General features: G+C 36.3%; 1 protein-coding gene across 1 annotated transcript in view; it reads left to right on the forward strand.

Moving 5' to 3' along the window:
- Positions 1–26,359, forward strand: part of TRPC6 (transient receptor potential cation channel subfamily C member 6) — a 79,776-nt gene extending 53,417 nt beyond the window's left edge. The window contains exons 3-12 of the mRNA XM_036393098.1: positions 2,883–3,068; positions 5,339–5,503; positions 7,293–7,506; positions 9,324–9,551; positions 11,290–11,554; positions 12,375–12,570; positions 13,774–13,977; positions 19,888–19,971; positions 22,392–22,467; positions 23,241–26,359. Of these exons, the coding sequence (XP_036248991.1) occupies positions 2,883–3,068; positions 5,339–5,503; positions 7,293–7,506; positions 9,324–9,551; positions 11,290–11,554; positions 12,375–12,570; positions 13,774–13,977; positions 19,888–19,971; positions 22,392–22,467; positions 23,241–23,392 (1,770 nt within the window). The 3' untranslated portion in view covers positions 23,393–26,359. The remainder of the gene's footprint in view (positions 1–2,882; positions 3,069–5,338; positions 5,504–7,292; positions 7,507–9,323; positions 9,552–11,289; positions 11,555–12,374; positions 12,571–13,773; positions 13,978–19,887; positions 19,972–22,391; positions 22,468–23,240) is intronic.
- The last annotated feature ends 1,380 nt before the right edge of the window (positions 26,360–27,739 follow it).

Genomic DNA, 27,739 nt, shown 5'->3' on the forward strand with positions numbered 1-27,739 from the left:
ACTTCTCCCTCATCCTTGGGAAGGAATTTGTGAAATTTGGCACAATTTGTTTTTTTCCTAAACTGCTGAGGAGCCCTGAGCCAGTGTTGTCACATGCAGAGAATAAAGCACACATGCTTTACTGCAGAATTCAGTGCTGATTCTTTTTAGAGCCTCCAACTGTAAATTAGTTTCTAACTACCATCTAAAGTTTCTCAGGAATGGGCTTTTTTAAAAAATCACTACATTTACAACATGCAGTAAAGGAGAACTCATTATCCATGCCTTTGTCCATTTTTGAAAATAAATTAAGCCAAACAAATTGCCCCACTCCCTTGGCTCACATAAATGGTAGGAGACATGTGAGACCCAGGGAGGGGGACCTTTATTTGTGTGTATACAGAGACACATTGAAAAGTGTATCAATCATTTCTGCTGTCATTTCATTTTTTGTTCTGCCTTCAGCTGACTTTGCCTATGACACAGCAGAGGAGGAGGCAGTGATGGACAATGCTCAATTTCCCAGTTGAGCAGTTGTTTGCCATAACCTGACTGCCGAGAACTTTTCATCTTGGCTACCACCACTGGTCACAGCTGTGGCAGTATTTCATGGAAGGGGGAAATGTTTTATTGCATTTGCAGAAGAGAAAATAAACTGGTGGATTTTATGGATGAATTTACAGGGTGCATTAGCATGATAATGCATGATAATATACTGTAGTACTGTGTACAAACCTAAATTCAGAAGAGATAATTCCCTGTAGAAAGGTCTCCTCACATACAGTTTTGAAACTCCATGTCAGTCACTTAAGCTGGTGTCAGTCACTTAAGCTGGAAAATACTTACGGAGAGTGTGTATGAGTGTGGATGTATGTACCAATCTTCTACCAGAAAAAATACACATACTAATATATTACAATGCTTCATAAGTTCTTATGAAGGCCAAATTATATTGTTCATATGTTTACTGAAAGTTACTTGGTTTTTTATATTGGTACTCAAGGGTCAAATATCAGTTTGGAAGAGTTAGTACCTAATCATAGGTGGGTAGTTGCCTCTATGTTTCTCCTTTGTCTGTGGATTTGAAATGGCTAATTTTCCTTTCATTTGGAAGAGAAAATTAATGTGTTAAAAATACTGAATAGTGAATCTTAGCTTCTGCAGAAAAATGAAAGCCAAACAGAAGGTGAAATATTACTCTCAAAAAAGTCTTTCTGTAGTGTCAGAAGTCAGGATTTTGGTTAAAATCTCCTGTTATTCATTGAATGGAGAGATAACAAATAATGCAATAATAAATTATTCAGAATGAAAGGAAATTATTACTTTTAGTATTTAGCTTCTGTTGTCTTTGTAGGTAAATGGCATTGAATGAAGTGCCTTTTGCTCTTATAAGAGATCTGAGTTACCTTGTTTATGTTATATTATTAAAAAAATAAATCACTAGCAGTTTTATGTAGATGTCTGTAAATATTTGTCTGTGAATGTTTGCATCCATCTAAGCAAAGTGAAGTGTAAAACTTGGATGCAATCCTTTAATATATCCAAGTAATAAACTTTTATTGTAGTGTTGTGCGTAATAAAGCACAAAGATGCATGAAGTACACCCTCAGCAAAGAAATTAGGGTATCCTGTATGCTCATTCTCTTCTAGGATGAAGTATTGGATGCATTGGATGGTGGTTAGTATGAAGGAAGTATTTAAAGAGAAGGGGCTAACTCAAGAGTAAGGGTGGAAGAAGGGGAAATACCCTTAAGCAGAGACTGGAAGAGGGGGAAATGTGTCTGTGTAATAAAGCATTTGTAGAAAATTACCTTGAACATGCCACAGAGACTACATGAGCAGTCCTGCATGGTGTGAGGTGGTGGGAAGTTTCTTCCATTCTTTCATTTAGGAAAAAATTCTACAGTATTTCATCTTTTTAAGACATTAAAATGAGCAGAAATCAAAAAATAGCAGAAGTTTTTGACAGGTGTGTGCCTAAATCTCTTGTGAGATTTTTTTTAGCTTTAGATACACATCTATACCTAATTCCCAGCTATATCCAACTTTTATGGTCCAAACACAGCTGCATGTAAGGAGTGGTTAATGAACTGCAGATTGCAATGATTAAAATACCACTTTCTGTTTTGACTTAGGTCTTTTGGAAAACAGTGCCCAAGGACAACACTTGTTAGCTAAAGCAATAAGCAACTGAAACTGCAGTTGCAGAGCAACATTTTGGCCCATGTGCTGAAGTCTCTTGAGAGGTCCTTGAGCTAGAGCAGAGCTGCAGTCAGAGATGTAGTGTTACCACACAAGCTGTACCACTGGTACAGGTTAACTCTATAAAAGTGTTGCTGGAGAATAGCAATCAAACCTTGTCTTTGCAAGCTAGAATAGATGTTGGAAAAGGGGAAAGACAAAGTTTACAAGAATAATTCTAGGCATTAGAAATTTCACTATATTTCTGCATTTCGGAAGATGGTTGGGCATTTCTTTAGATGTATCCTGCTTAGGATGCTCATCTTGGCCAATTGAAATCTCTACAGTGCAATTTTCTACATCTTTTCTAAACTTCTGCAACAGCGAATAGAAAAATTTCCCCTCTGCTATACATCTCAACTTGAACTGGTCATTAAAATGTGTCATACGATGTTTCTGAAAGTGTTTTGGTTTTTTTTTCTACTTTAATTTCCTCTAAAGCATGTCTAGACAAGTGACTCGGGTGGGAAAATTGATAATGTAGATGTACAAGACAACCAAGGTGAGATGAACCGCATTCCTTGAACATTTAGGAGAAAAAAGGAGTAACAAGATGCAAAGAAGCTATTCACATTCACAGAGGTGTAGGTGGAATGCAGAGTTGCTTCTCTCTTGTTGGATCTAAACACCAAGATTTTTTTCTTTCTGCTTCTCTTTTCTAGAATGATTACAAGAAACTGTCTATGCAATGCAAAGATTTTGTAGTTGGACTGCTTGATTTGTGCAGAAATACAGAAGAAGTGGAAGCTATTCTGAATGGTGATGTGGAGATGAGCCATAGTAATGGAGAGCATGGTCGTCCCAGCCTCAGCCGCTTAAAACTCGCCATCAAGTACGAAGTTAAAAAAGTAAGCAATTCTGTTGATCAAACAGGCACGTCATGATGGTGGTATAAAATTATGCTTTTGTTAAATTTTATGTTTTGGTAGCCTGTGACACTGAAATGAATGTTTGGGCCCTTTGGGCATAGTGGTTTTACAATCTAAAGAATCCTTGCTTGCAATATAAACAAGAGGCAGATATTTAAGCTGAATACTGGTCACAATAGGCATGAGAGCAAATGACTCTTAAAACAATGTGTAGCTATGTGTGACCTGTGGTCACAAGGGTTTTCAGGGTGAAGAAGAGACGAGAATGTTGACTCCATGATCAGAAGGCTTGATTTATTATTTTATGATATATGTTACATTAAGACTATACTAAAAAGAAATAGAAAGGAAAAGGTTTCTTCAGAAGCTAGCTAAGCTAAGAATAGACAAGAATGAATAACAAAGATCTGTGTCTCAGACAGAGCAAGAGCCAGCTCTGCCATGAGTGGTCAGGAAATCCAAACACCCACAGGAGACCAATCACGGGTCTACCTTTTGCATTCCACAGCAGCAGATAACCATTGTTTACTTTTGGTTGCTGAAACTGCAGCTTCTCACAAGGAAAAATCCTAAGAAAGGATTTTTCATGAAAGATGTCTGCGACAGCTATGTACAAAAGTTTTTGATATATATTTTTATTTTAAATCTGTTTTTTAAAGAAAAAAGATGGAAAAATTTTGCACTACTTCTGAAGCCTGGAAAAATGTAAGATCTAATAAAAGCTAAAAACAGTACATCAGTCCTAGTGCACTACATAATAAGAAATGACACAGATTTTTGTCAAGCTGTTGTGTCTTTCTCAAGAATTTGAGAAAGCCTGGAGAAATTGCATGTCTCACAGAAACTGTGTCTGTGTCTGTACAGAGGGATCAGAGGAACAACCTAGGAATATTAGAACTGTGGTTCTGAGGTCAGGAGAAAGCAGGCTTTTGGCAGTGCCAGCTACAGGAATTTTTGTCCCTTCTTTGCTTGCTTTCATTTCTACTGACAGTTTAATACTCTGTTCTCCATCTGAACAGTGCTCAGTAAGCCAGCTGAGTTTGTGACTGCATAAACATTGGAATTTCCCAGGAAACTTGTCTTGGATAATATAGGTTGTAAAATTCTAGGTGACTTGTGTCAACCAGGGAGAAATTATTTGTGTGGTGAAGTTTGTACAACCAAAGATCAAGAAGACACAGATAAAAGGTATACTTCCAAAGCATGATACCCTAAATTTTTGCAGAAGTTGAGTTAACATGCCTGGGGGACACACACAAATTTATATGTGAGAGGTTGTATTTATGTGTTCATGAAGGGAAGGAAAGACAAAAAACCCTTTTGGCTGAACCAGTATATGAGCACAACCTGCAAAACACTTCCAAGCTACAGTCACTAAAGAGGGCTGAAACAGCTTTTGAAGAGAACAGATTACATTGAGGTTGGGTCCTTCATACTGTGAGTCTTAGTGCTTCTGCACATACGAACTTTCTTTCAACACTTTCTCTTACCTCAATAAAGACATTTCTTGTACCTTCAGCCAGTCATCTTTTAAGTATAGAGAAAGGATCTAGAAAAACCACTACATTCAAATAAATTTTGATTTTATTTATAGATTTGGATTTTAAAATGTACAGTGCACAAGAATCTACAATTTTCAACATCTACCTTTGTAAGATGCTTCTTATACTGTCCAGAGGACACAAAGAGCCTCATAGGACAGACTTCTCAGTTTTGCAGTTTGTCCAAATGGTTCCAGAACCAAGTTATAAGTAATCCTTATCTGATTTCCTGCAAATGTGACAGCCTGTTTTCTCATGCCAGCTGAAAAAAATGGTATTTTCTGTGTAATTATGTGAAAATAGGATGTATTATTTCTTTCCTAAGTGAAGATTACATAGCAATTTTTGCAGAACAGAAGACTCAAGGTGTTTTAATTTCTGAAGCAGTAAAATTAAAATTATAAATGTCAGAAACATATAGAGTTTGCCCAGATAAATTAACCTTAGATGAAATTAATAGTTTATGATGGAACATAGTGTTAATAAATAAGTTTTTAATTTAAAGTATTTCTTGCTGATGGCAACATGCATGTTTGCTGGGAGATTTGGCTTATCAAAATAGATTTTCTGATGCCACTGTTAATGCTCCTTTGAATTTAAGCTGTATTTTCACAATTCCAGCATTCTTAATCCACTTCCTATGGCTGTATTTTAAGAGAAGTTATTCTGAAAGCAGTATCATTTTTGTGGTCTTTTTTTTTTAATTAGTTTGTAGCACATCCAAACTGCCAGCAGCAGCTCCTCTCTATCTGGTACGAGAATCTGTCGGGTTTGCGGCAGCAGACGATGGCAGTGAAGTTTCTGGTTGTCCTTGCGGTTGCGGTCGGACTGCCCTTCCTCTCCATGGCCTATTGGATTGCTCCTTGCAGTAAGGTCAGCCTGGGAAGCCCTCTCAGGGCCTCCTAATAACTCCTCAGCCTGTAAATTCCTGATAGCACTTCAGAAACATGTTGTTTTAAAGCCATGTTGGAGTGGAATGGCTGCAAGGTTGCACGTTCAGGCAATTGTAATTAAGACAAGTAAATGTGTTGTGTTAATTGCAATGAAGGAAACTAAGTTAAAATGGTCAACCAAGTTTTACATTGAGGAAATCCTGCTTTATAAACCAGTCAAACAGTTTTTCATTTAGTTCTTGCCTTAGCAGGCAGATGCAGAGGATACTCATCTTCCATTGATTCAGATATAAACTAAGCTTAAGCTGTGGGTTGATTCCAGTTGCTTCAAAGGACATTGTCTTTTTCATTATCAAAAATAACTCTATAAAAGTCAAGACAGTGCTAGTATTCATCATATTTTGTGAGGTCTTAAAAGCAGTTGCACAACCTGCCCTGCATTCACTTGGAATGCTCTGTCTGGGATTAGGTGCTACCCATATATCTGGTTTGGGTTATATATACTATGGAAAACCTTTCCAATAAAGATGGGTTGCAGTTTTTGACCTCACTGAGCTTTCTGTTGAATCCCTGTTTCAGTTGGCCAGTGAGTGGACAGTTCCCTTTTGAGTGGACACTAATGGAAAATTTCCCTTGAAAGTATGTTAGAGGGACAAATGGCCTCCTATAAGGATTATTCAACATGTTGCAGTACGAGATCACAATTCTAGCAGGTTGAACTCTGTAGCCTTTTATGTTTTGCCAATTTTTTTTCATGTCTTTCAATCTAGACAATAAAAATCAATTGCATTATTTTCACTTTTTGGTATTATGACTAGGGGTTTTATGAAGAGTTTTCTCTTAAAACGCCTTGAGATACAACACATTTCAGTAATTGAATTTTTGCTGTAGCAGTGACTTACCTTCTTGTTATTTTCCTTCAATAATTTATTTGTCATATGCAAATGCAGTCAGTCTAAAATTAAAAAGTACTTTCTGGAGCTGCCAACTAAGTGGATAAGCTAAGACTTTTAATACAGGCACTCTCAAAAATAAAAAATTGCCAGAAGTTCAACTCATGTGAGTTTGTATGGAGCTTTCAGGTTTTTAAGTGTTGCGCTAAACTATTTTTTAAGTTGTTCATAGTGTTTACAAAGCTGAGAACTTTTCCTTTGTACAAGTCAGGAGGAAATTAAGACTCTACAGAACTACAAATACAACCTTTTGAGGTGTCACAACTTTTTTAAAAAAAGAAAATAAGTTGGGAAAACTGCACAATAGCTGTGCTAAATTGAGTATCACATCAGTCAGGAAAAGGAATTCTTTTCTTCATAATTCACTCATAATGATAATGCTTTTAGTAAGTGTGTCAAAATCTTATTTTCTGTCTTGCCTCACAATGAAGCTAGCTAGTATTAAAAAATTCAACAGCTGTAATAGATTTTTTCTTGATTATTTGTAATAGACAAAAATGACACAAAATAATTACAGTATTATTTCAAATCACTGAGTTAAAATATATATTTTTTATTTTTCATTTCAGTTTCACTTTTAATCTATTGCTGATATCCTAACAGTGAAACTGATGGATTATTCCTCTGAAAATAGCAAATCAGTAGAAACTTGTAAAGATGACTGTCAACAGGGCATCACAGTATACAAACGTTTTCAGATATTTGTTTCTTTGTATTATTGAAATATATGATTATCTGTGTTACTGCTCTTTTTATATACATTTTATTTGGAATCAGTCAGTGCAATATCCTTGTGTTTGTTGATCTCTTTTGCAGCTGGGGAGGATAATGCGTGGACCATTCATGAAGTTTGTAGCCCATGCAGCTTCTTTCACCATTTTTCTTGGTCTGCTTGTCATGAATGCAGCTGACAGGTTTGATGGCACCAAACTCCGACCCAATGAAACAACAGACAACGTAAAACAGCTTTTTAGGATGAAGACATCCTGTTTCTCATGGATGGAGATGCTTATTATTTCTTGGGTAGTAGGTAAAAATTTTTGCTTAAATTGCTATGATTACAAGTGAAGCTGAACCCTTTCCTTTTAACGTTTTGTGTAAAAATTGCAACAAAGGGAGTTTATTCAGCTGTCTGCATTCCCACGTGGGCCTTGTGTTTTTTATTAGATGACAGCAGGATTCATGTGTCTAGTTGATCACAAACATACAGACTAAGTATTTAGGTGAAACCTCTATTATCTGAAGATTAATTAATTCAGTTTTATGAATATCAAAGCAAAGTGTCTACCAGTTTTTGGGTGGTTGAGTCCCAGTGTGAATTTCCAGGAGGAAAGATTTTTACATGATGAGACAAGATTTTGTGTCCAGTTGTCTCTTAATCTCTTACTTTGCAAGCATGCCTGCAGAACTAATAGTGTTTAGCTGAATATATTAGTGACAAAAGAGAAGAGTATAGATCCCCAAAGATTTGGTGGTAGATTTTTTCCATCCCAACACAGGATGAAATGAGTTCTATGAGCAGTACTCTGAGCTGACCCATTCAACTTGGTGATGTAGAACTCTTCAGCATCAGAACTTGAGCCCAGACCTTCCAAAATATATTAGCTGTCAGTTTCTTACTTTCTACCTTTTAGTCCAGTGGGGTTTAGATGTCCAAATATTTTAAGGATCTGCTTGTTAATTATGTCAGTAAAAAGTGAGAGCTAAATTCAAGCTACCCATTGAAGAGCTTATGCATTTAAAGTCTTTTGCTTTTATGATCTCATTGTGATTGAAATTTGTATACCAACTGATTATAGCTTTAAAAGACCTTGGCAGTATTTATTTATTTAATTGTAAAGCTATTTATAAACTATTATAATTTTGTATTTTAGGAATAATATAGCACTTAGGTTTTCAAAGTCTATAAACATCAATATTTTCATCTGATAATAAAGAAGTAAATAATAAATTCTCAATTTTAAGTTCTACTTCACTAATTTAATCTATTTTTTATCACTTTCATGCATAAGACAGTTTATAAAAAATTGATTCATGCATACTGATGTGACATTGAATTTAGCTACTGTAATTGACATTATTATTGTCCTTACCTGAAAATGATGAAAAGTGCTTTCAATTTGATAAGTGTAAAAATTAGTGACATTATTCCATTCAGTTATTAATTCTTTAGAATTTTACTTCATAATTACATAATTTTTACCTTGAAAAGAAAAAAGGATTTTCACAATAAAAAAAGCTGTCATAAGCTGATAATGTACTTTCATTTTATTACTAAGGGACAGTAGTTAGGAATCTGACAGATACCTTTGTCCTATTGAAGAAGAATTAGGTCTGAGTCTTACTTTCATGATCATTTGTCACATGTGTAAAAGAGACATGTAGCCAGGGAAATGGCAAATAAGAAATTTTGAGTTATGCTTTAGCTCTACCACCGCTGCATTTCTGCTCTTCTCGTCTCATTCTGTGTCTGTAACAGATGGTAAGGCTCACATCCCATTCCTCTCTTGGAAAGCTTTTGTAGTTTTACAGGAAAAAGCAGTCTGAAAGACTAATTATTACTCAGATGAGAAAGAAGTCTCGGAATGTATATAAATTTGTAGGTCCAAGGATTTAATTTTTTGTTTGAACTCCTACTGATCAAAATAGTTTTGAATTTGACTGCAACCAAGATCATGTCCTATATATAATAAAAATATAAATATATTATTTATATTATATTTAATATAATATAAATATATTTTATAAACATATTATTTCTACTATATTTATGTTATATATAATAAAAATATAACACAAGCATGAAGAATTAAGAACACACTGTTTTCTCTGTTCTCTCTTACACAGGCATGATATGGTCTGAATGTAAAGAAATTTGGTCTCAAGGTCCAAAGGAATACCTGTTTGAGTTATGGAATATGCTTGATTTTGGTATGTTAGCAATTTTTGCAGCATCGTTTATAGCAAGGTTTATGGCATTTTGGCATGCATCCAGAGCACAGAACATCGTTGATGCAAATATGAAAGATCTGACAAGTCCAACACTGGAGCCCAACATAAAATACTACACCTTGGGTGAGTTGATTGCACAATTATTGGGCCAAAACAAACTGATTTTCTTTTAATTAGTCTCCAATACCATAGTTTCACAATGTAGTACTGAAGACATTCCCACTGCTTCTCTTCTTTATCTTTATGGCAGGTTGAACATGAGCCAGCAGTGCCTTGGCAGCCAGGAGGGCCAACCCTGTCCTGGGGACATCAGGCACAGCAGGGCAGCTGGGCAAGGGAGGGGATTGTCCTGCTCTGCTCTGCTCTGGGGCAGCCTCACCTCCAGTGCTGGGGGCAGCTCTGGGTGCCACAACATAAAAAAGACATTAAACTATGGGAGAGGGTCCAAAGGAGGGCAATGATGATAGTGAAGGGCCTTCAGGGGCAGTCATATGAGAAGCAGCTGAGGTCACTTGGTGTGTTCAGCCTGGAGAGGAGGAAGCTGAAGGGAGACCCCACTGCAGTCTGCAGCTTCCTTGTGAAGGGAAGAGGAGGGGCAGGCACTGATCTCTTCTCTGTGGTGACCAGCGACAGAACTCAAGGGAAAGTCCTGAAGCTGTGTCAGGGGAAGTTTAGGCTGGATATCAGGAAAAGGTTCTTCACCCAGAGGGTGGTCAGACACTGGAACAGGCTCCCCAGGGAAGTGGTCATAGCACCAGCCTGTCTGAGATCAAGAAGCATTTGGACAACACTCTCAGGCACATGGTGTGACTGCTGGAGATAGTCTTGCACAGGGCCAGGAGCTGGACTCAATGACTGATCCTCATGGGTCCCTTCTGACTCAGCATATTCTATGTTTCTATGATTCCACTATTGATCATCAGTCCCCTGGCTGTGTTGGTACATCTTTTTGTAGACTGTTCTAGACAGCACTGAAATGAACTAATATCAAAATAAATTCACTGTCACCCACCCCTTTTCTAGATAATTTTAATCTGTTCAATTATACAATACTGTCCTGCAAACCAGGTGGTGCAGCTTTGAATGGAATGTATTGTAATGCAGCGACAGAACTGAGCAATGCGGTGCAGGAAGTTCATAAACCTATTTTGCCAGAAAACCAATATATCTTTTATATATTATTTGCTCAGAGACTCTATTATATTTCTTTAATATTTTTCAATCCTTGCTCTTTACCAGTAAAAGATAAAAATGTTAAGAAACTTGCTTGGGATATTTGGGAAGTCCTAGAAGGTATTTTGCCCAAATGGGGAAAAAATTAAGCACTGCTGACTTGTGTTCACTCTCAATACCACCACATCTCACTTACCATTATTAGATATTTTTCTCTAGATACTAAATTGCATCAGTTTCTGTCTTTATTCTGTGCTTCAGATACTGTTTCTGAAAAGGTTGCATTTTCACACTATCCAGACTGCAGAAAAGCAGAACAATTAAAACATACATATTCTGAAACACATTAAATTGTAGTCTTAAAAATTTTACTTGAAAGTTATAAATTTCACATAAGTCCTAAAAGCAACTAGTTGAGGCATTTTTTTCATGTATGCATGTACACGGAAGTCTATTTGAAGAGCATCTGTGTATGGATGGTATTAATAGTGAGTATTTAATGCCAGGTTTCTTCATAGGGTAGCAAAGATAACTTGATGGACACCAGGTTGAACAGGAGCCTGTGCAGCAAAGAAGGCCAGTGGTGTCCTGGGCTACATTAGGCAGAGCACTGGCAGCAGGTGGTCCAAAAATGCCTCCCATAGATAAGCACATGTTTTACTGACAGGAATTCTCGTCTTTTTTCCAGCCAGAATAAACTGGGATCCGTCTGATCCTCAGATCATTTCTGAAGGGCTGTATGCAATTGCAGTGGTGTTAAGTTTCTCACGGATAGCCTACATCTTACCAGCTAATGAAAGCTTTGGGCCACTGCAGATATCACTTGGCAGAACCGTGAAAGACATCTTCAAGTTTATGGTGATATTTATCATGGTGTTTGTGGCTTTCATGATAGGCATGTTTAATCTCTATTCCTACTATCTGGGGGCAAAACAAAATGAAGCTTTCACAACGTAAGTACAACTGATTAAATTGTAACCTTTATTTTCTTGATAATAACTCAGTAAAATACTAAATGGTCTTTGCAATGCTACTGTATTTTTGGATGTGGGGAGCTGAGATCTCTTTATCAAAGCAAGAGAAAATAAATCTTCAAACAGATGGAGATAAACAGGAAAAAGTACCTCAGAGGTTTGGACTTATGTTTATTTATAAACTGATCAGGAGGAAATACATGCATTTAAATTAACTAACCTGAAAAAAAAATCACTATTTCTACACCATGACTTTACCCTGGAATTGTGGAACAGTAAAAACTCAGCTGGAAGATTATGGTCCATAAGACCAATTTTTTAAAAAATTGATGATTTGCCGTCAGATATCCTGTCTTCTTCATAGTTTTGAAATATTTGTCATATTAATGGTGAAATAATTCCCAGTCAGTGAACTAATAGTGCAATTCAAATAAAGTATTTACAGGTTAATTATTTTAAAATTTTTTAAAATTTTTTTTCATGTTAACAGCAAGCTTGAAGTATATAGATTAAAGCAGTTAACAAGTGAATCATTGTAATATTCTTTTGAGGATGGATATACGAATCCTAAAACCATCTGATCTGAATCAGATGGTTTTATAGTTAGTTTTGTTAGGAATTTGGTGTTATGAAACAGCTGTGAAATTAGACAATCTATTTTATGTACAGAGGTGGAGTTAAACATTATGATAATGGAAATATTTGTACACTGTATAAAATTGATAACTGGCAATTTCTACAATAAGAATATACAGCTTTTCTTCTATAACATATGCATGTGTCCAATTTCTCCTTTTAGTGTTGAAGAAAGCTTCAAAACATTGTTCTGGGCTATATTTGGACTCTCAGAAGTTAAATCAGTTGTTATCAATTATAAACACAAATTTATTGAAAATATTGGTTATGTTCTTTATGGAGTCTATAATGTTACCATGGTCATCGTCTTACTGAACATGCTTATCGCGATGATCAACAGTTCATTCCAGGAAATTGAGGTAAAAAGTCCATTTATGATGAAATATCACCCTATTTACTCTTGCAACTGATTGTCTCTGGCTCCTGGAAAATTTTCTTGTTGACATCAAGACAAGTACCACATAAGCTTTTGGAAAGTTTTAGAAGAAAATATTAATGCCACTATTCATTTTTATTATAAAATACCTGTCAATTACTTGGCTGCATGTGCTTGCAATAGTAAGAACCAGACTGGAATAAGAAACTACTGGTGAATTGTGTTATATTCCTGAAGAGTATGGGCTACATGGTGTTACTTTGTGAATCTTTCATTTGCCTCATTTGTAATTTCTTGTGAATCTTTCATTTGCCTCATTTGTAATTACTCACTGAAATCCAGCATGACCGTTTGCATTCCATGGAAAACAGAATGCTAAATCATTATCACTGTTTAGGAAAAAAGTAAGCAGATGTTCAGGAGCTGGGCCATCCCAGACTTTCCTAGGGGTTGCTCTTGCCAAAGCATCAAACTCGGGTTTGACTCCACTTTGGTCCCACATTCTGGGCTCTGACTGCGGCCTGTAGCATTGTCAAGCTAGAGCAAGAGCAACACATTCTCTAGGGATGTTCACAGTCTTCTGGACTGGGAGGCCACAGGGCAAATCTATCAGCTTTGGAGCATTAAAAATACAGTGACTGGACAAAACAGACTCTAAAAACAGGTACAGCAATATTGAGTCATGACCTTGAACTGACGTCAGTCCTTTCTGTAGAAAACCCTCCTAAACTTTACAGGGGGAAATAAAGTGAGTGTTTTGGTGATCATAAATGATAAACATAAACCATGGTGATGATAATATATCTAGTTTAATCATATATTTCAGAAAATTGAAGGAATTAGGTAAGAATCACCTCATCTTTTTTAAGTTCATGTTTAAAGTAATAGAGTCTACAGACTAGTAAGAGAGTCTGTCATTGTGGTCCTGTATCACAGACTATTAGCACTTACTCTGGAATAAACAACATTTAAATTAAATCCATTCTGTTCTTCTGCAATTGCATTATTTTAAATGGATTAAGAAGAACAGTTCCATTCACTGAAATTTTGGTTTTCATAAATCTTGATCTGTTTGAGATTTACTTCAGCCAATTACACTTAAAACACACATGAAGTTTAGCTAGAGCAGCTTCAATAGTCAGAGTGGTATTAACCGTATCTTAACAGCTGTGTTTCTGTTTTACAGGATGATGCTGATGTAGAATGGAAATTTGCAAGGGCTAAACTTTGGTTTTCTTACTTTGAAGAAGGGAGAACTCTTCCAGTACCCTTCAACTTAGTGCCAAGCCCAAAATCTTTGCTGTATCTCCTAATTAGAATCAAAAAATGTATTTCTAAACCATTTTTGTGCCAAAAGAAAAGCTTTCAGGAAGATGCAGAGATGAATAAGGTAATTTTTTTCTTGTATATACTAACTGCTTATTTTAGAAGATAAAGCCAATTTTAACTTTATTTTTATTATTGCCCTGCTTTATTCATTAATTTCCCAACATACTTAATTCATACTGAATCAGTCACTAATATGGGAGAGCAGAATAGAATAGAATAGAATAGAATAGAATAGAATAGAATAGAATAGAATAGAATAGAATAGAATAGAGTAATTACAATCCCTGTTGAAGTTCAGGTCCAATGACATCTCCTGCTTTCCCCTTATCTGCAAGTCACTTTATCTCAGAATACCATCTAGATGGTCAGACAGATTTTACTTTTCATAAATACACACCTGCTTTTTCCAGTCACCATCTGTTCTTGAATGTGCTCCAAGAAGTTTCATTTTTCATTGCGTTATTTTGCCAGTTACTGAAGGGAGGCTGAGTGGCCCAGGGCTGCTTGAATCATAATTTTTACCTTTTTTGAAGATGGATCTGACATTTGCTGTTCTCCAGCTTTTGGGGACCTCTCCCAGTACCCATGGTCTTTCAGAGATGATAGCATATTTACAAGGGGTGCATCTGCTCTCTCAGATGCGCCTGTGGATGTAGCACTCTGGACTGGCTGGTTCAAGTTCTTCCTGTCTCCTCAAATTCCTTCACTGAGCACAGAGGTCTGAGAAACTGTTGATGAAACCGGAGGCAAAAAAAACATCAAGTCCCTCATTCTTACCTTCATCCAGCTGTCACTTAAATCCCTTTCTCCATTGCCAATAGGCCTGCATTTTCCTTGTGCTGCCTTACGTTGCTGTTGTAGCAATATTTCTTACTGCTCTTGCAAATGTCAGCTTAAGGCAATCTTTGTCTTTCCTAATGCCACCCTCACATGCCTGGGCAGTCTCCAAAGTCCCCCCTTGGCACCCTGTCTCTGCTTCCACTGAAAATGCCCTTTGCTTTTATTGTAAAATATTTTGTTACCTGTTTTACTTACACAGCTTCAGTAAAAAGCACTTGAGTTGATGCATTGGACTTGCTTAGTTTGTAGCAGGTGTATTTTTCCTGCACTATCTTGGTATAGATCATTTCAATTGCTTGAGAAAAACATGGAATGTTAGATGGCATTGGAAATGTAAAGCCTGGCACTATTCTAGCACTATTGTAACATTTCAGGGAAGAAGAGTTATCCAAAGCAGCTGATCAGATGTAGTGAGTAGAAAGGTGAGCATATGCTAACATACAGGAAAAAAAAAAAAATTGTCATGGTGGAAAAACAAAATTTTCTTCAATGGAAATTTAAGTATGGAAGAATCTTTGTTAAAATGGGCTGTGGTCTGAGCAGAGGCCTATTCAAGGTTAAGAGTTCTTGAATTTGTTGTTAAGAGTCCTTAGTCCTTAGTCTGGGGACCAGTAAAGAATTTACATGCATCTGTCAGTTCTCTGTCACCAGTGTGACCAGCACATTTTTCACACTTATTAGTTGAAGAGTAAAAGAGGAAAAAATGCTCACAATCCTAGAAAGAAAAAATGGACTTTTAGGGAAAAATCCTGTGCCTCTGAGTAAGTTTATACAGTTTATGAAAACAAATGTAGGTATTGTATTACAAACACTGTTATCTAAGTCAAAATTGCTATTAAGTTCAAGTGTCTCATCTCTATTACCAGTAATTTTTCTAGTGTTTCACAGATCTCACTTCATTTTATTTGGAAAATCTAATCCTAATGTATTTAGGACCTAACAGGTATGACACATGCATTTGCTCAGGTTTTTAATGAATCTGACATTTGCAAAACTTTTCTTCAAGCTGCGTGATGCAACCTGATTTTAAAACCTTTGTGAGTGATAAAGTCATCACTAAAATATTGCGCAATTGAGGAGATGCATATAAACTTAAAATTGAGTGGTGGTAAAAAACAACAAATGCTTCTTTTCTAATTCACTTACTCTGTGAATTTGAAAAGCACATAAGTAGGTTATAAGCTTGTGTTAATGACTTTTTAGCATGAAATTTATGTTCCCATAAAACAGGTATTCTTATAAGTCCCATTTATACAGACTAAGGAAAGAAGATGTATTTTTATCACTCCATTCAAACATAGCAATTCATGTTTTCTAGCATCTTTCTAGAAAGGTGCATAGTGTAATACTAACCAGTTCGACATAAAACAGTAGCAGATTTCTCAGCTTTTACAGCAGTCCCTCTGAAAGAGAGCTGTAGGAATGCAAACATTGTTTATCAGATTTTTTCCTAGCCTTGAATTAATTTTAAGTCTTCAAATATTAATGCTTTTACACTCAGTTCAGATTTTAGTATAACTAATCCTAAATGAAATGTGCATACTCTGCCGCCAAAGCAGCTATAAAAATGCAAATCAAATTAAAAAAAAATTTACATTGAAAAACATAAAATGTCTGAGTTGTATTTATTAATTTCTCAGGTTTTTCAGCAGATAGTGGTAGATGATTGCATTTTCACTTAGCTTTTGGGCTTTTACATGCTGAATTTATCTGAATCTATGAGCTATTGCCATCCTGTGCAATTCCAAGAAGTAGCTTAAGTGGTTTTGTGTTACCTTTTGATCCACTATTGACGATTCATTATTGTTGAGGCTGTCATGGCATCTTCTCAAGGGCACTCTCAGGCTTTTGGGATTTTGACTTTTATTTCACTTAGTGCGGAGTGGGTTGATGCTGCTATGACTGCTGAGCAAGGAGCTACCTGTGCATGTATATTTATAGTATAAATAAAATGAGCTGTGGAAAGATAAGGAAAGATTTGGCAAGACCAGACCCAAGACTTGATGGCTGTGTTTGTGCTAGTATAACATGGGTAGCTTATCTGGGTATTGAGGCCAATTCAGGAATGGCTTGCCCCTATTCAGGTAGTTTTCCTCACAAAGTAGGAAACCTCTTGTCCCTAAGCCATTCCAGTTGCCAGACTGTGCCTAGGAAGATTGAAGGTTGCTCTGGTGTGAGTCCTACCCGGGAGGACAGTGAAAGTTTACTGGTGGAAGACATTGCACTGCAGTGCCCAGTAGTGTTAACACACACTGGAGTTCACTGGTTCTGACCCAGCCTGTGCTGGGCAGAGCCTGCATCTTCTCTCTGCAAAAGCTGCAGCAGCTTCAGAGTGAGTGGGAAGACAAGAATTAGGGTGGGAAGGAAGGAAATGCTACTCCTAGTTCCAGCTCTGCCCTGATCATTGCTAGCAGAAAACGAAGCCAGATGCTGTCAGTGCTAAGCAAGTAATTTACATAGCTGTGTTCAAAGTATAGCACACCAGAAATTAATTTCCTGAGACATATCTAAATGCAGTACTAAAGACTGTGAAGATGTTTTCTTTCAGGCTGTTGATTAAAATCCATAGATTCCTTTTTTCAGGCTAGAATTGGCATTTTAAATATCGAGTGAGAAACTCAAACCAATAAAAAGGAAAAAAGAAATGAAGGAAAAGGAGAGTTTTTTTAAAAAGCCTACTTTGACTAATGTTCTAAATTTTAAAATTGCCTTGGGATTGAGAAAATTTATTGCTCAAGTGTCACAGAACATGTTCATCTAAAAATCAGCAGTGAGAGATAATATATTTAAATTTTGTTCATTAAACATGGCCCTTCAGAAAAGAAGTAAGGGACAGTTATTTATTGAAGTAGCTTTAAGCCCTCACTCAAACAAGAAAAATATGTTAACTTTAACTTTCCTAGTGTAAAACAGTATTTCTGAAATTTTCATGAGTGACGTCTGCTTATAGGAGCACAAACTGAGTCACTTTCTGGGAACCCTCCTTTTTGATCCAAGAAAGTACAATTTTTTGGAATTGCGAGTTGACAGCAGCTTCTGATTTAAGACATTAATAAAGTGCTGAAGAAACCAGCTATAACAATTTTATTACTATTCTGATTGAATTGAATTTTAAGTAATACAAGAGAATAATGAAATGAGAGGCAAGTGTAAAGATGAAGATGTTTTCAAAGAACAATGATCCATATATCCTGCATTTCATATTTCACCCCCCACTCTAGAAGAAGACTTATTTTGGTTGGGATTTATATCATTGTTTTATTTAATTTACATCATTTCCTCTCTGGTTACTCATATTCAATAAATGGTAACTTAAAAATACGGATTCTAGGTCAGTCACCAATGTGACAGGTTAAATTCACTCTAGTACTAATTTTGGAGAAAGAAAAAAGCCATAGGCAGGAAGCTTAAAGAGAGTCTAAAGAGAGCTTAAAGAGAGTTTAAAAATGTTAAATGTGATAATGAAATCTTGGCAGTCTCTGCCACCAAGTGGTCATTCAGCAATTTACAGTGGATCTTGTGTCCTGTTAGTGGTACACATAAGATCTAAAGTTTCACACTTCTGATTTACCTGCCAACTTTCAAGGTGGCTAATTAAAAGTAAATTATTATCTTAAAAACTGTGCTGGAGGCATTACAGTGTGCCTGGTTTTACAAGTTTGCAGTGTCATAACTCCTGTCACCACATATTACCAATTTTGCTATTTCAAGTGAAAATCAAATTGTAATTGAGCAGTAGATTAACTTTTGAGGTGAAAAAATGTAACATAAGTTTGAAACTGGTAACCAGCATGACACTTTGCTTTTAAAATATGTAATAAAATACATAGTAAATACCCAAGGCAACTTCCCTCTGCTGCTGCAGAGGAAGCGTGATCTTACACTTTTTCAAAAAATGGTGCATGAGAAATCCAGGAGCTGAAATAGCAGGAAGATTGTTTTTCTTTTTTAACCCAGTATTGTAGATGAGGCCCAAGAAGTGTGATTAGTTCTAAAATCCTGAAAAACATAGCGATTATGTAGTGATTGTGTAAACTCACTAGTCATTATTTTTTATTATAAATCAGATTCCTAGTTTAAGTTAAAACATTTTGATAAGATTATACTTTTTAAGATATATTCAGAATATCTGAAGTAGCTTTATTCAAGCATGAAAAAATAGTAACTTGCCCTTTTTATACATGCCTGTCCACATGTAGATTAATATATAAGAGAAATATTGTTTTATATGTTTTACATTATTTATCTTTTATCATTACTTTTGCTTAGTCAAGTAAACATAGACTACATAGATAAATAATTTTTTTTTTAAAAAGTATGGACAAATAGATTTGTGAATCTTTCTGAAGAACCAAAAATTCCCAAATTCAGTGTACACTTTATATTGATCACTAATGCATATGTTTTACCAATAGATTTAATCTTTTTTGTATCAAATTTAATCAATTTTTGTATCGAAATACAAGCCTGATCTAATCGAAGGTGTCCCTGCCAATGGCAGGGGCATTGCACTACCTGTTTTTAGATGTCCCTTCCAACACAAACCATTCTGTGATTCTATGGAATGCTGAACAAAATCTAATAGTATTTAAATTATTCCCGGTGTACAGCTGTGTAAGCATCAAATCCTGCCCCATTTTTGTCAACAAATTGTATCCCAGCATATCCCACAGGTATTTAACAGGCTTCAAACTGCCCCAGTCTGCTTATCAGTAGATGCTCGATATATTAGGGCATAACATAGAGGGGTTCAATGGAAGTACAAAACATCCCACGGGATTTGAGACACTGCTCTGATGGCCCCATCCTTTGGAAGAGTAAAAATTTGGTTGGACCATGTATAATTTCAGGGAACTGAATTTTTAGTGGCAGTCCCACTTACTGCTCATCCAGATCCACCATGACTTATATTTCTTGCACTGCTATTTGTTGAACTGGCCCCACTCTTTATCTAAAGTAATACCATTTGGTTTTGCAGTTTCTGTTCACTGTTACTGCAGCCCAGTCATTCAGCTTGAGTCCCAGTTCACCATTTTGTGATGCCTTAGGTTTTCTGTCATAGGATATATACATGAAATATACATATTGATCTTCTATTTATTTTGTACTATAAATAATGTTTCTGTTTTAGCTTGATCAAAGGAAGCAATCGAGTATAAGAAGCTCAGATGAAATTCACTTGAACAGTTTAAACAATCCTCCAAGACAATACCAGGTAAAAACCAGTTTATTTTTAAATAAAATCAAGAAGTAGTAGAACTGGCAGACTGATGGCATGAGGACAGTTTTGAATTTATGCTAAGTAACATGAGTCAAGGATAAATGCACAGACCTTGTATATTTCAGAAATAAATGAAATGGTTTAGGTATTTGCAGTACAATTTGAGGGTGTTTTTCACTCCTCTTTGTTTCTTAAATGGCACCCTTATAGTGCAATTTATTTATGTGCTTTAGAAAAATGTTCTTAATTTTAGTGTTGAGTCCTCAACTGCACAATGTGAACTGAGAAATCCAAAAATAAAGCCCAAATCTTTCCATTCCATTTGCTGAAGCAGATCAGCTTATTGTGGCACATCTCTACATACAAATGCCTCAAGCACTGCAAGTATCTGTCAGCCTTTATCCTATCAATGCAGTCTGGTTTTCCTTTCCCTCCTAAACAACTGCAATGAGCCTTTGTGCAGTTAAGTATAAAAAGACCCAGCACAGTCCTCATAAATCCCAGCTAATCTGGTCCAGAGACTGCTTCTTTCCTCCTTGTAATACTACAAAGTGGGTGGAAAGGAAGAAGCAAAAGCTGCCTGGGTAATATGAGAAGACAATCTGAATGAAAAAAGGTACAGAAAATGAGCATACTTTATTGATCACAAGAGAGATTTTCCCTTGGGCAGGCTACCGCTGCTCCACTTTTATGTTATGCAGCGTCTACAGGAGTCTGTTCCAAAACTCCCTCACTTTTTCACAGCCAATTTCATTATGATGCAGGGATAGATACTAAGATTAAAAATCTACGCCATAAACATGTAGTGTGGCTTTGTATTTGAAAGATTCTTGGATCATTATAATAAACAGTACAGCTGCTGACCTTGCAAGCGTGATCACAGTGATGGCCTGGGACCACTAATCTGGCATGACTCACCTGAAAACCAGCTCTGACCAGCTCTATCATTGTGGAGACAAAAGCAGACATATAAATCTATGAATGTTTTCTATCTTAAAATGGAAAAGAAAAAGTATTATGTTGTCATGGACTACACCCTATGAAAATATTAAACCCAAAGGCAGAAATACATATCCTAAAATGTACTTGGATACCTTGTTCTTTTTTAAGTAATTTGAACTGTTGGGATAGTCAGGGCCAGAATTCATTTTTTTCCTAGAAAGGTAAAATTTACAATAAATTTGCTGGCCTAGATTCCCCTTATTATTAACAGAGAGGTTGGTCATTCTCATGGTATAAGCTATTCGATCACTTTTAGTTGTCTCAGATGAGCTGTGCTCTCAGGTTTGCTCATTTTATCCATAGAAGGAAATAATACGTATTTTTACCTTAGAAAGTATCTGTCTTTGGTTAGATGAGTCCCAGATGAGACACTTAAATGACTTAGAATTTTGGATCCCATTTTCTCTAAGCAAGCCCTAAACTGGGAAAACATAACTTACCAAATATATCAAAATAAGATCAAATAAACTAACAACAAAAGGATTTAGCAACTAGCAATGCTAAGCAGGGTCATTATCATCTTTGAGTAGCAATAAAGGCCAGATGGCTTCATCTACTTGGAGATCAAAGATGCAACCGTATTAATAGCTCTTACAGCCTCCAGTAGCAGGTTAAAGGTTACGAATTATAACATTCATAAGATTGTCTTTAGTTCTCTAACTTTCAAGTATATATATATATATATATATATATATATATATATATATATGCAGAATCATAAAGGTTAAATATCACCTATAGATGAAAGCAGAGATTTTTACATTAAATTTCTTTAATTTGTCAAGTTCTACACTGAAGTATCTGAATGCAACAGAAGGTAATAGAGGTGTCATAATTTAACCCATCTGTCAGCTAAGTACAACTTTGCTTACTCACTGCCCCCACACTGCCCCCTTCCAAGTTCATGGGATGAGGAGGAGAATCATAAAAGGTAAAGCTTGTGAGTTGAGATTATGGTGCTTCACTCATTTAAATAAAGAAAAAAAAAAGTAATCGTAGTGGTAGTAGCAGTAGTAATGAAAAGGAGAGATAGAGGAGCAGTGATCACCCCTCAAGGCCAAGCCCCCCCAGTTTCTATACTCAGCTTGATACTCTATGGTATGAAATATTCCTCTGGCCAGCTTGGTTCAGCTGTCCCAACCATTCTCCCTCCCAGCTTCCTGTGCCCCTGATCAGCAACAGAGCATGAGGCATTGAAGAGTCCTTGCCTTTGGGTAATCACTGCTCAGCAACAACTAAAACACCAGTGTGTTATCAACACTATTCTCATACTAACCCAAACTCACACTGTACAAGCTACTAAAACTCTGTCCCAGCTGAAATCAGGACAAGAGCTCTTACTTTGAAATGTTATAACAATACTAGTCCAACTAAGAAAACTTCTTTTTCCTTTCTTTGTTTCTTCTCTGCAGAAAATAATGAAGCGTCTTATTAAAAGATATGTGTTGAAAGCTCAGATCGATAAGGAAAGTGATGAAGTCAATGAAGGTGAGTATGTTGATGAATTGTATGCTTCATCAGAGAATCAAAGTAAAGTGATTATATATTTCCAAAATATTTAATCCCCTTCACATCTTTACAAGTGCAAGAGGTAAAGTTAACCTGCTGTTGAAGAGGTGGGATTTATGTCTCTCCTCTCCCATCAGAAACTGTCCCTTATCTGACAAGTGTTAAAATGTGTTGCTACATGTAGTAATAATAGAATCATAGAATAGTTTGGTTTGGAAGGGTCCTTCAAGATATGGTGGTTCTTTAAAGATCTGGTGGTCTGGGCAGTGATGGGTTAATCACTGGATTCAGTGATTTTAGAGGTATTTTCCAACCTAAATGATTCTGTGACTGTGATTCTGTGATATCTCTTACAGCAGAACAGCATCTTCCATCGAATAGATCATGTGAGTTTTGTGAACTCATGGTCTCTCACACTTTTGCCTTCAGATTTGTTTGATTCCTGAACTACATCTTCACATTTCTATCCCCAAGACACCATTCCACTGAGGTTAGCTCATCTGGTCAAAGCATGGTGCTAATAACAAGATTTTGGGTTTAATCCCCGTGTGGACCATTCACTTAAAGCTGGACTCAGTGGTCATTGTGGGTCCCTTCCAACTCAGAATATCCTATGATTCACCAATGGGCAGCAGAATATCTACTTCTTCTGTTTCAACAAAAAAATACAGGAAAAAACCATAATTGTGAGATATTTGGGTATGTTGTTTTTTTCTTTTGTTAATATTGTGGTCCTTTAAAATCTGTTACAGGTGAATTGAAGGAAATTAAACAGGACATCTCAAGTCTCCGGTATGAACTCCTTGAGGAAAAATCTCAGAATTCTGAAGATCTGGCAGAACTTATAAGGAAACTTGGGGAAAAACTGTCACTTGACTCTAAGGAAGAAGAAAGCAAGAGATAACCAAAATAAGATATGCAACAGAATGTTAACAATTCCCTTAAAGCCATATTTCTGTTTTCCTCAAGCCTAGCTCACATTTCTAAAAAAGATTCAGAAATTAAATCATTCCAATGCTTTATTGAAAGAACACAGTGGCAAATTCTCTAGGTCTACAGTAGGGAGACCATACCACTTCAGTAAAGATATTTATTCTTTACCTGCTGAAGAATAATTGATCTGAGATAGTTTAAGTACTCAATTTACTGTCTAGAATTCCAGTGGAATTCTTGATGAGCTCAGTCACGAAAGATTAAAAGCATAGATCAAAATTTTCCTATGTTAACTGTTTATTTTTTGCAAATTTCCCTTTGTAACCATTCTTACATATATTTTAGTGAAGCAAAAGAGAAAAATCCAGGCTTTTATATATATATACATGTATCAAAAGCTATTTAATTTTTCCAGCATTCCCAACTAGCAAGAAAAGAAAAAAAAGCTAACTCTCTTTCTTAAGAATATGTAGGATATTAGAATAAACCTATGAATGTTCCATGTAGAGGTAAATACCAGGACACTCAGAGCACTGTGTTGTATTTTCCCCTGCTGATTCCTGTCAGCACTGGGCTATCCTTTGAGATACCTAGGTTCCAGTGGGAGTTAGTGCATTAAGAAAGAAATATTTTTCACCGAGTTTATTGAAAAGCTATTTCTGAGTCTGGGAGGCTGGAAGAAAACCTTCTTTAACCCAAAATAATTAACCCTTGATGTTCCAATCTGTTTCAGAATTACTAAGTTCTCCAGCTTTTATGTCTTGAACTGAACCTCCCAAACTGCAGGTTACGGGTTTGAATGCAACATTTTTATTTGAGGTGGAAGATACTAAAGTGTTAGGTCCAAACCTCTCTTTGAATTCTGGGAATGTCATGCATGGGGGACCATGTTTCTCTATGTTAATCCTGTTTAAATGATTAAATTTTCTGCAGACATAGATAGCAAACAAAACAATCTTGTTGCAAAACAATGAAATCTTATCTTCTCTGGATTTGCATCCCTCATCCTTTTTTCCACTGGTGACAGCTCAGCTCTTGTGCTGTATTCTTTAGGACTCTTTTAATGAAGAATCTTCATGTGGTAAAGAAAGCTCCAACATTTTCACCCTGCCCACTGCAATAGTTAAAAGTCTCTTTCTGTTAAACTGCAGATGAGCTATCCCATGCTCTGTCTGGCTGTTTGTTGTGTAACAATGTCCATGCAGGACAGTCAGATGGTTTCTGTCTTTCCAGATAGAAACAGCATAAATTCCATTCCATAATTTTTCCCTTGGTTAATATAGTAATTTGTGTTTCTCTCTTTGGACAGTCACTAATTCTGGAGGTGTTATAAACATATATTACATTGGGCACCTCTGCTTCTCTTTAAGCTTTTTTTGAGATTAGTGAAAGGGCTGTGAAAAATTATAACATGTCATCCAGGTATATAACACACCTGTAAAAGACTTGTAGGAAACAAGACTTAAAAAGGCTTGTCAGTAATTGCTTTAAAATTAGCTTTGTGAAACTTATTTACTGTGGAATGTATTAGAATGTTTCTGCCTTTCCCTTTCAGGCTGGAGATTATTTTTATTGGGTCTAGATTAGTTTCCAGCTGGATTTTTATTGATAGTTCTTTTTAAAAAAATATTGATGGAATCAGTGTGTATTTTCAGGGAAAAAAGACATATTAGAATGGGTTTTGAAATCACTTGGAGACAGGTGGAGGTAGGGGACTGAGGTCAGTTTGCCCTGTGAGTGTTTGTCATGCTTTGAAGGAAGAGCTTGGCACGAAAGTTTAGCCACGAATGGAGTATAGGGAGCAACATGTGTCCTGTGGGCTTCAGGTGCAATGAACTCAGGGTTTAGAAACTTCTAAGGCTTCTTCATCTGAGGGAGAAGGAGGAAAGTGAGGATTCAAAGGTAGTGGAGCACAGGCAACTGGTGTGACCTTAGGCTGGAAGGCAGTGTGATGGTAACTTTCACTGCATTTTGGCTCCTGGATAGTTCCTGGCCATCTCTCTTGGCCAGGACTGGCCTCTGAATTGAAGTTCCACCTGAGTATTTTGGACCTGGTTTTCTGAAACAGTGGGCAGTTCATTCAGCTCCACCGAAGGGCTGTGTTAGAGGCCATGCTGCTCAAAGCACATCTTCCATCTGAGAGAAACTCTTCAGAAAATCTGTTGGTCAGGATCAGAGGTAACACAGACAGCCAGTGTTCACTTTCAGTAATCAGAAGTCTTAATTTTTGGTCATTGTAATACACAATTTGGATCTACTGTAGTGCTCATTGATGGTAAACCCTCACTCTCCATAAACCCAGAGAGAGGAAATGCATATAGACAGTTTGAGATCCAGGCACTTTTAAAGTGAAGATTTTTATTACAGAGGTAAAATGTACACTGTGAATTTGTTTAAACCCAAAATTTGATGTACCTTAAAACTATAAGATCATAATGTATATATTGTATTTCATGAAGAAAATACATACGGATTTTTTTAATCATTGAAGATATTTTATATGTAGTTATTACTCATGGAACAATTTGTTAAATATATTTGAAGAGGTCTATTGCCAAATGTAGTGTGACAAGCAATGTAGTATTTTAAATGAGCACAATGCCAAATATATTATGCTGATTAAAAAAAAATTAAATGTACCAAACTAAAAATGCCTTTGTGATCCATTGTATGAACATTTTGGTATTTCACTTTGGAAATTTGGCTGCTCCTGCTTGGAAGACTGATACGGTAAAAAACTTGGATTTCCTAACAACACTAATATTAAAATAAAACATTTCAAAGAAGTATTTTCATACTTAATTAGACTCAAGGCCAAGTATTTTGTCACCTGTGACTGTGCCTGATGCTGGATGGTTCAGAACATCTGCAGTAACATAATTTTCACCTTACATAGTTCTCCTTTTGGTTTCTAATAAAACAATAATTTGATCAGAAAGTATTTCCATATTTGTTTGTAAATTATTAGGATAACAAGATAGTCTTGTCTTGCTACCTACTTAATTGTGTCTTTAAATCTTGTTAATTACTTGAGTTCAGTAATTCTGTTTCTGTAGCAGCAGCTTCCACATCTAAACCAGACCTGCTATGAAGTATTGTCTTTATATACATTTTTTCCCCTGAGTATTTCTTAAACTTGAATTGTGAAATATGGTGAGTAGATTTCATCATCCCATAGAGAATCTCCTTTCTGTTTCACCCAAATGTATTTCACTAAAAGGTATGGAAGGACTTAAGAACTTCTGAGGAGAAGGCAATGAAGTAAGAAAATCCCCAAATCAATGTCTGTGCAAGGTGTTCTCACACTATTCTGGATGAAACAGAATCACATCTAAATATTGAGAGAAAGCTTTATACGTCATGGAGGAATGGATATTTTATTAGAGACCAATCATGCAATACAAGCCTAAGGTACCCAAGATTTACAGTGACAGATGCTGAGAAAAAGCTATGGGATTTCAAATTAAAGTTCTGACATTCCAGGTAAAACTGCTGCATTACACCATATTTTAGAGCACTGACAGGCCAATGCTGCTGGTTTTAGAAGTGGCATCTACAGATTCATCTGATTTTAGATGAAGGCCATGAAGACAAGCAACTGAGCTTGTCTAGTGTTTCTTTGTGTTCAATGGATAGAAATCATTAAAGGCATGATTTTGTGTCATAAGGTAGACAAGTATTCCAGGTAAGTCATGGTAGAAGTGACCATTTATCTCCTGTTACTCTGAAGAAGCCACTCTAGCTGTTGGCAACATTGCTGTTGAAGTGTGAGAAGTCTCAGCTTGTCAGAAATCAGCACTCAGCTCATGAATGCTGCAAGGCCAATGAACCATCACAAATGATCATCTCATTGGAAGGGCTTGAACTGATGGGGACAGTCACTGCAAGGGGCAGGATCTAACTTGCCATCCCAAGAATCCATCCCATTCCCCAGGGATGATGGATGAGTTGGCTTCTTCTTTGCTCTGTACCAATATTTTAATTTTTCCTTCTTCATTAGTGTTGCTGTGGGTCAGCATAAACAAAACCACCCATTAAGCAAATCTATCACAAACGTGAGAAAAACTCTGTTACAGAGCATATGGCAACTAAATTCTTGCTGCCAAACCAGGACCTTTATGACAGAGAGAAGTTTATGTCTCATGTTCTAGTACATTGGGGTGAGCATATATTTTCAATAATATATTTTCAAAGCTTAAAATACGTAGCTTGATTTTGGCAGTACTTCAGCTATAGCAGCTGTATCCTGTAATTTACTAAGAACATTTTCTCATGACTTCTGTGTCCCAAAATGCAGTTTAGTACAACAAAATCTTGC

Source organism: Molothrus ater, chromosome 2 (assembly GCF_012460135.2).
Source record: "Molothrus ater isolate BHLD 08-10-18 breed brown headed cowbird chromosome 2, BPBGC_Mater_1.1, whole genome shotgun sequence".
Taxonomy (NCBI): Eukaryota; Metazoa; Chordata; class Aves; order Passeriformes; family Icteridae; genus Molothrus; species Molothrus ater.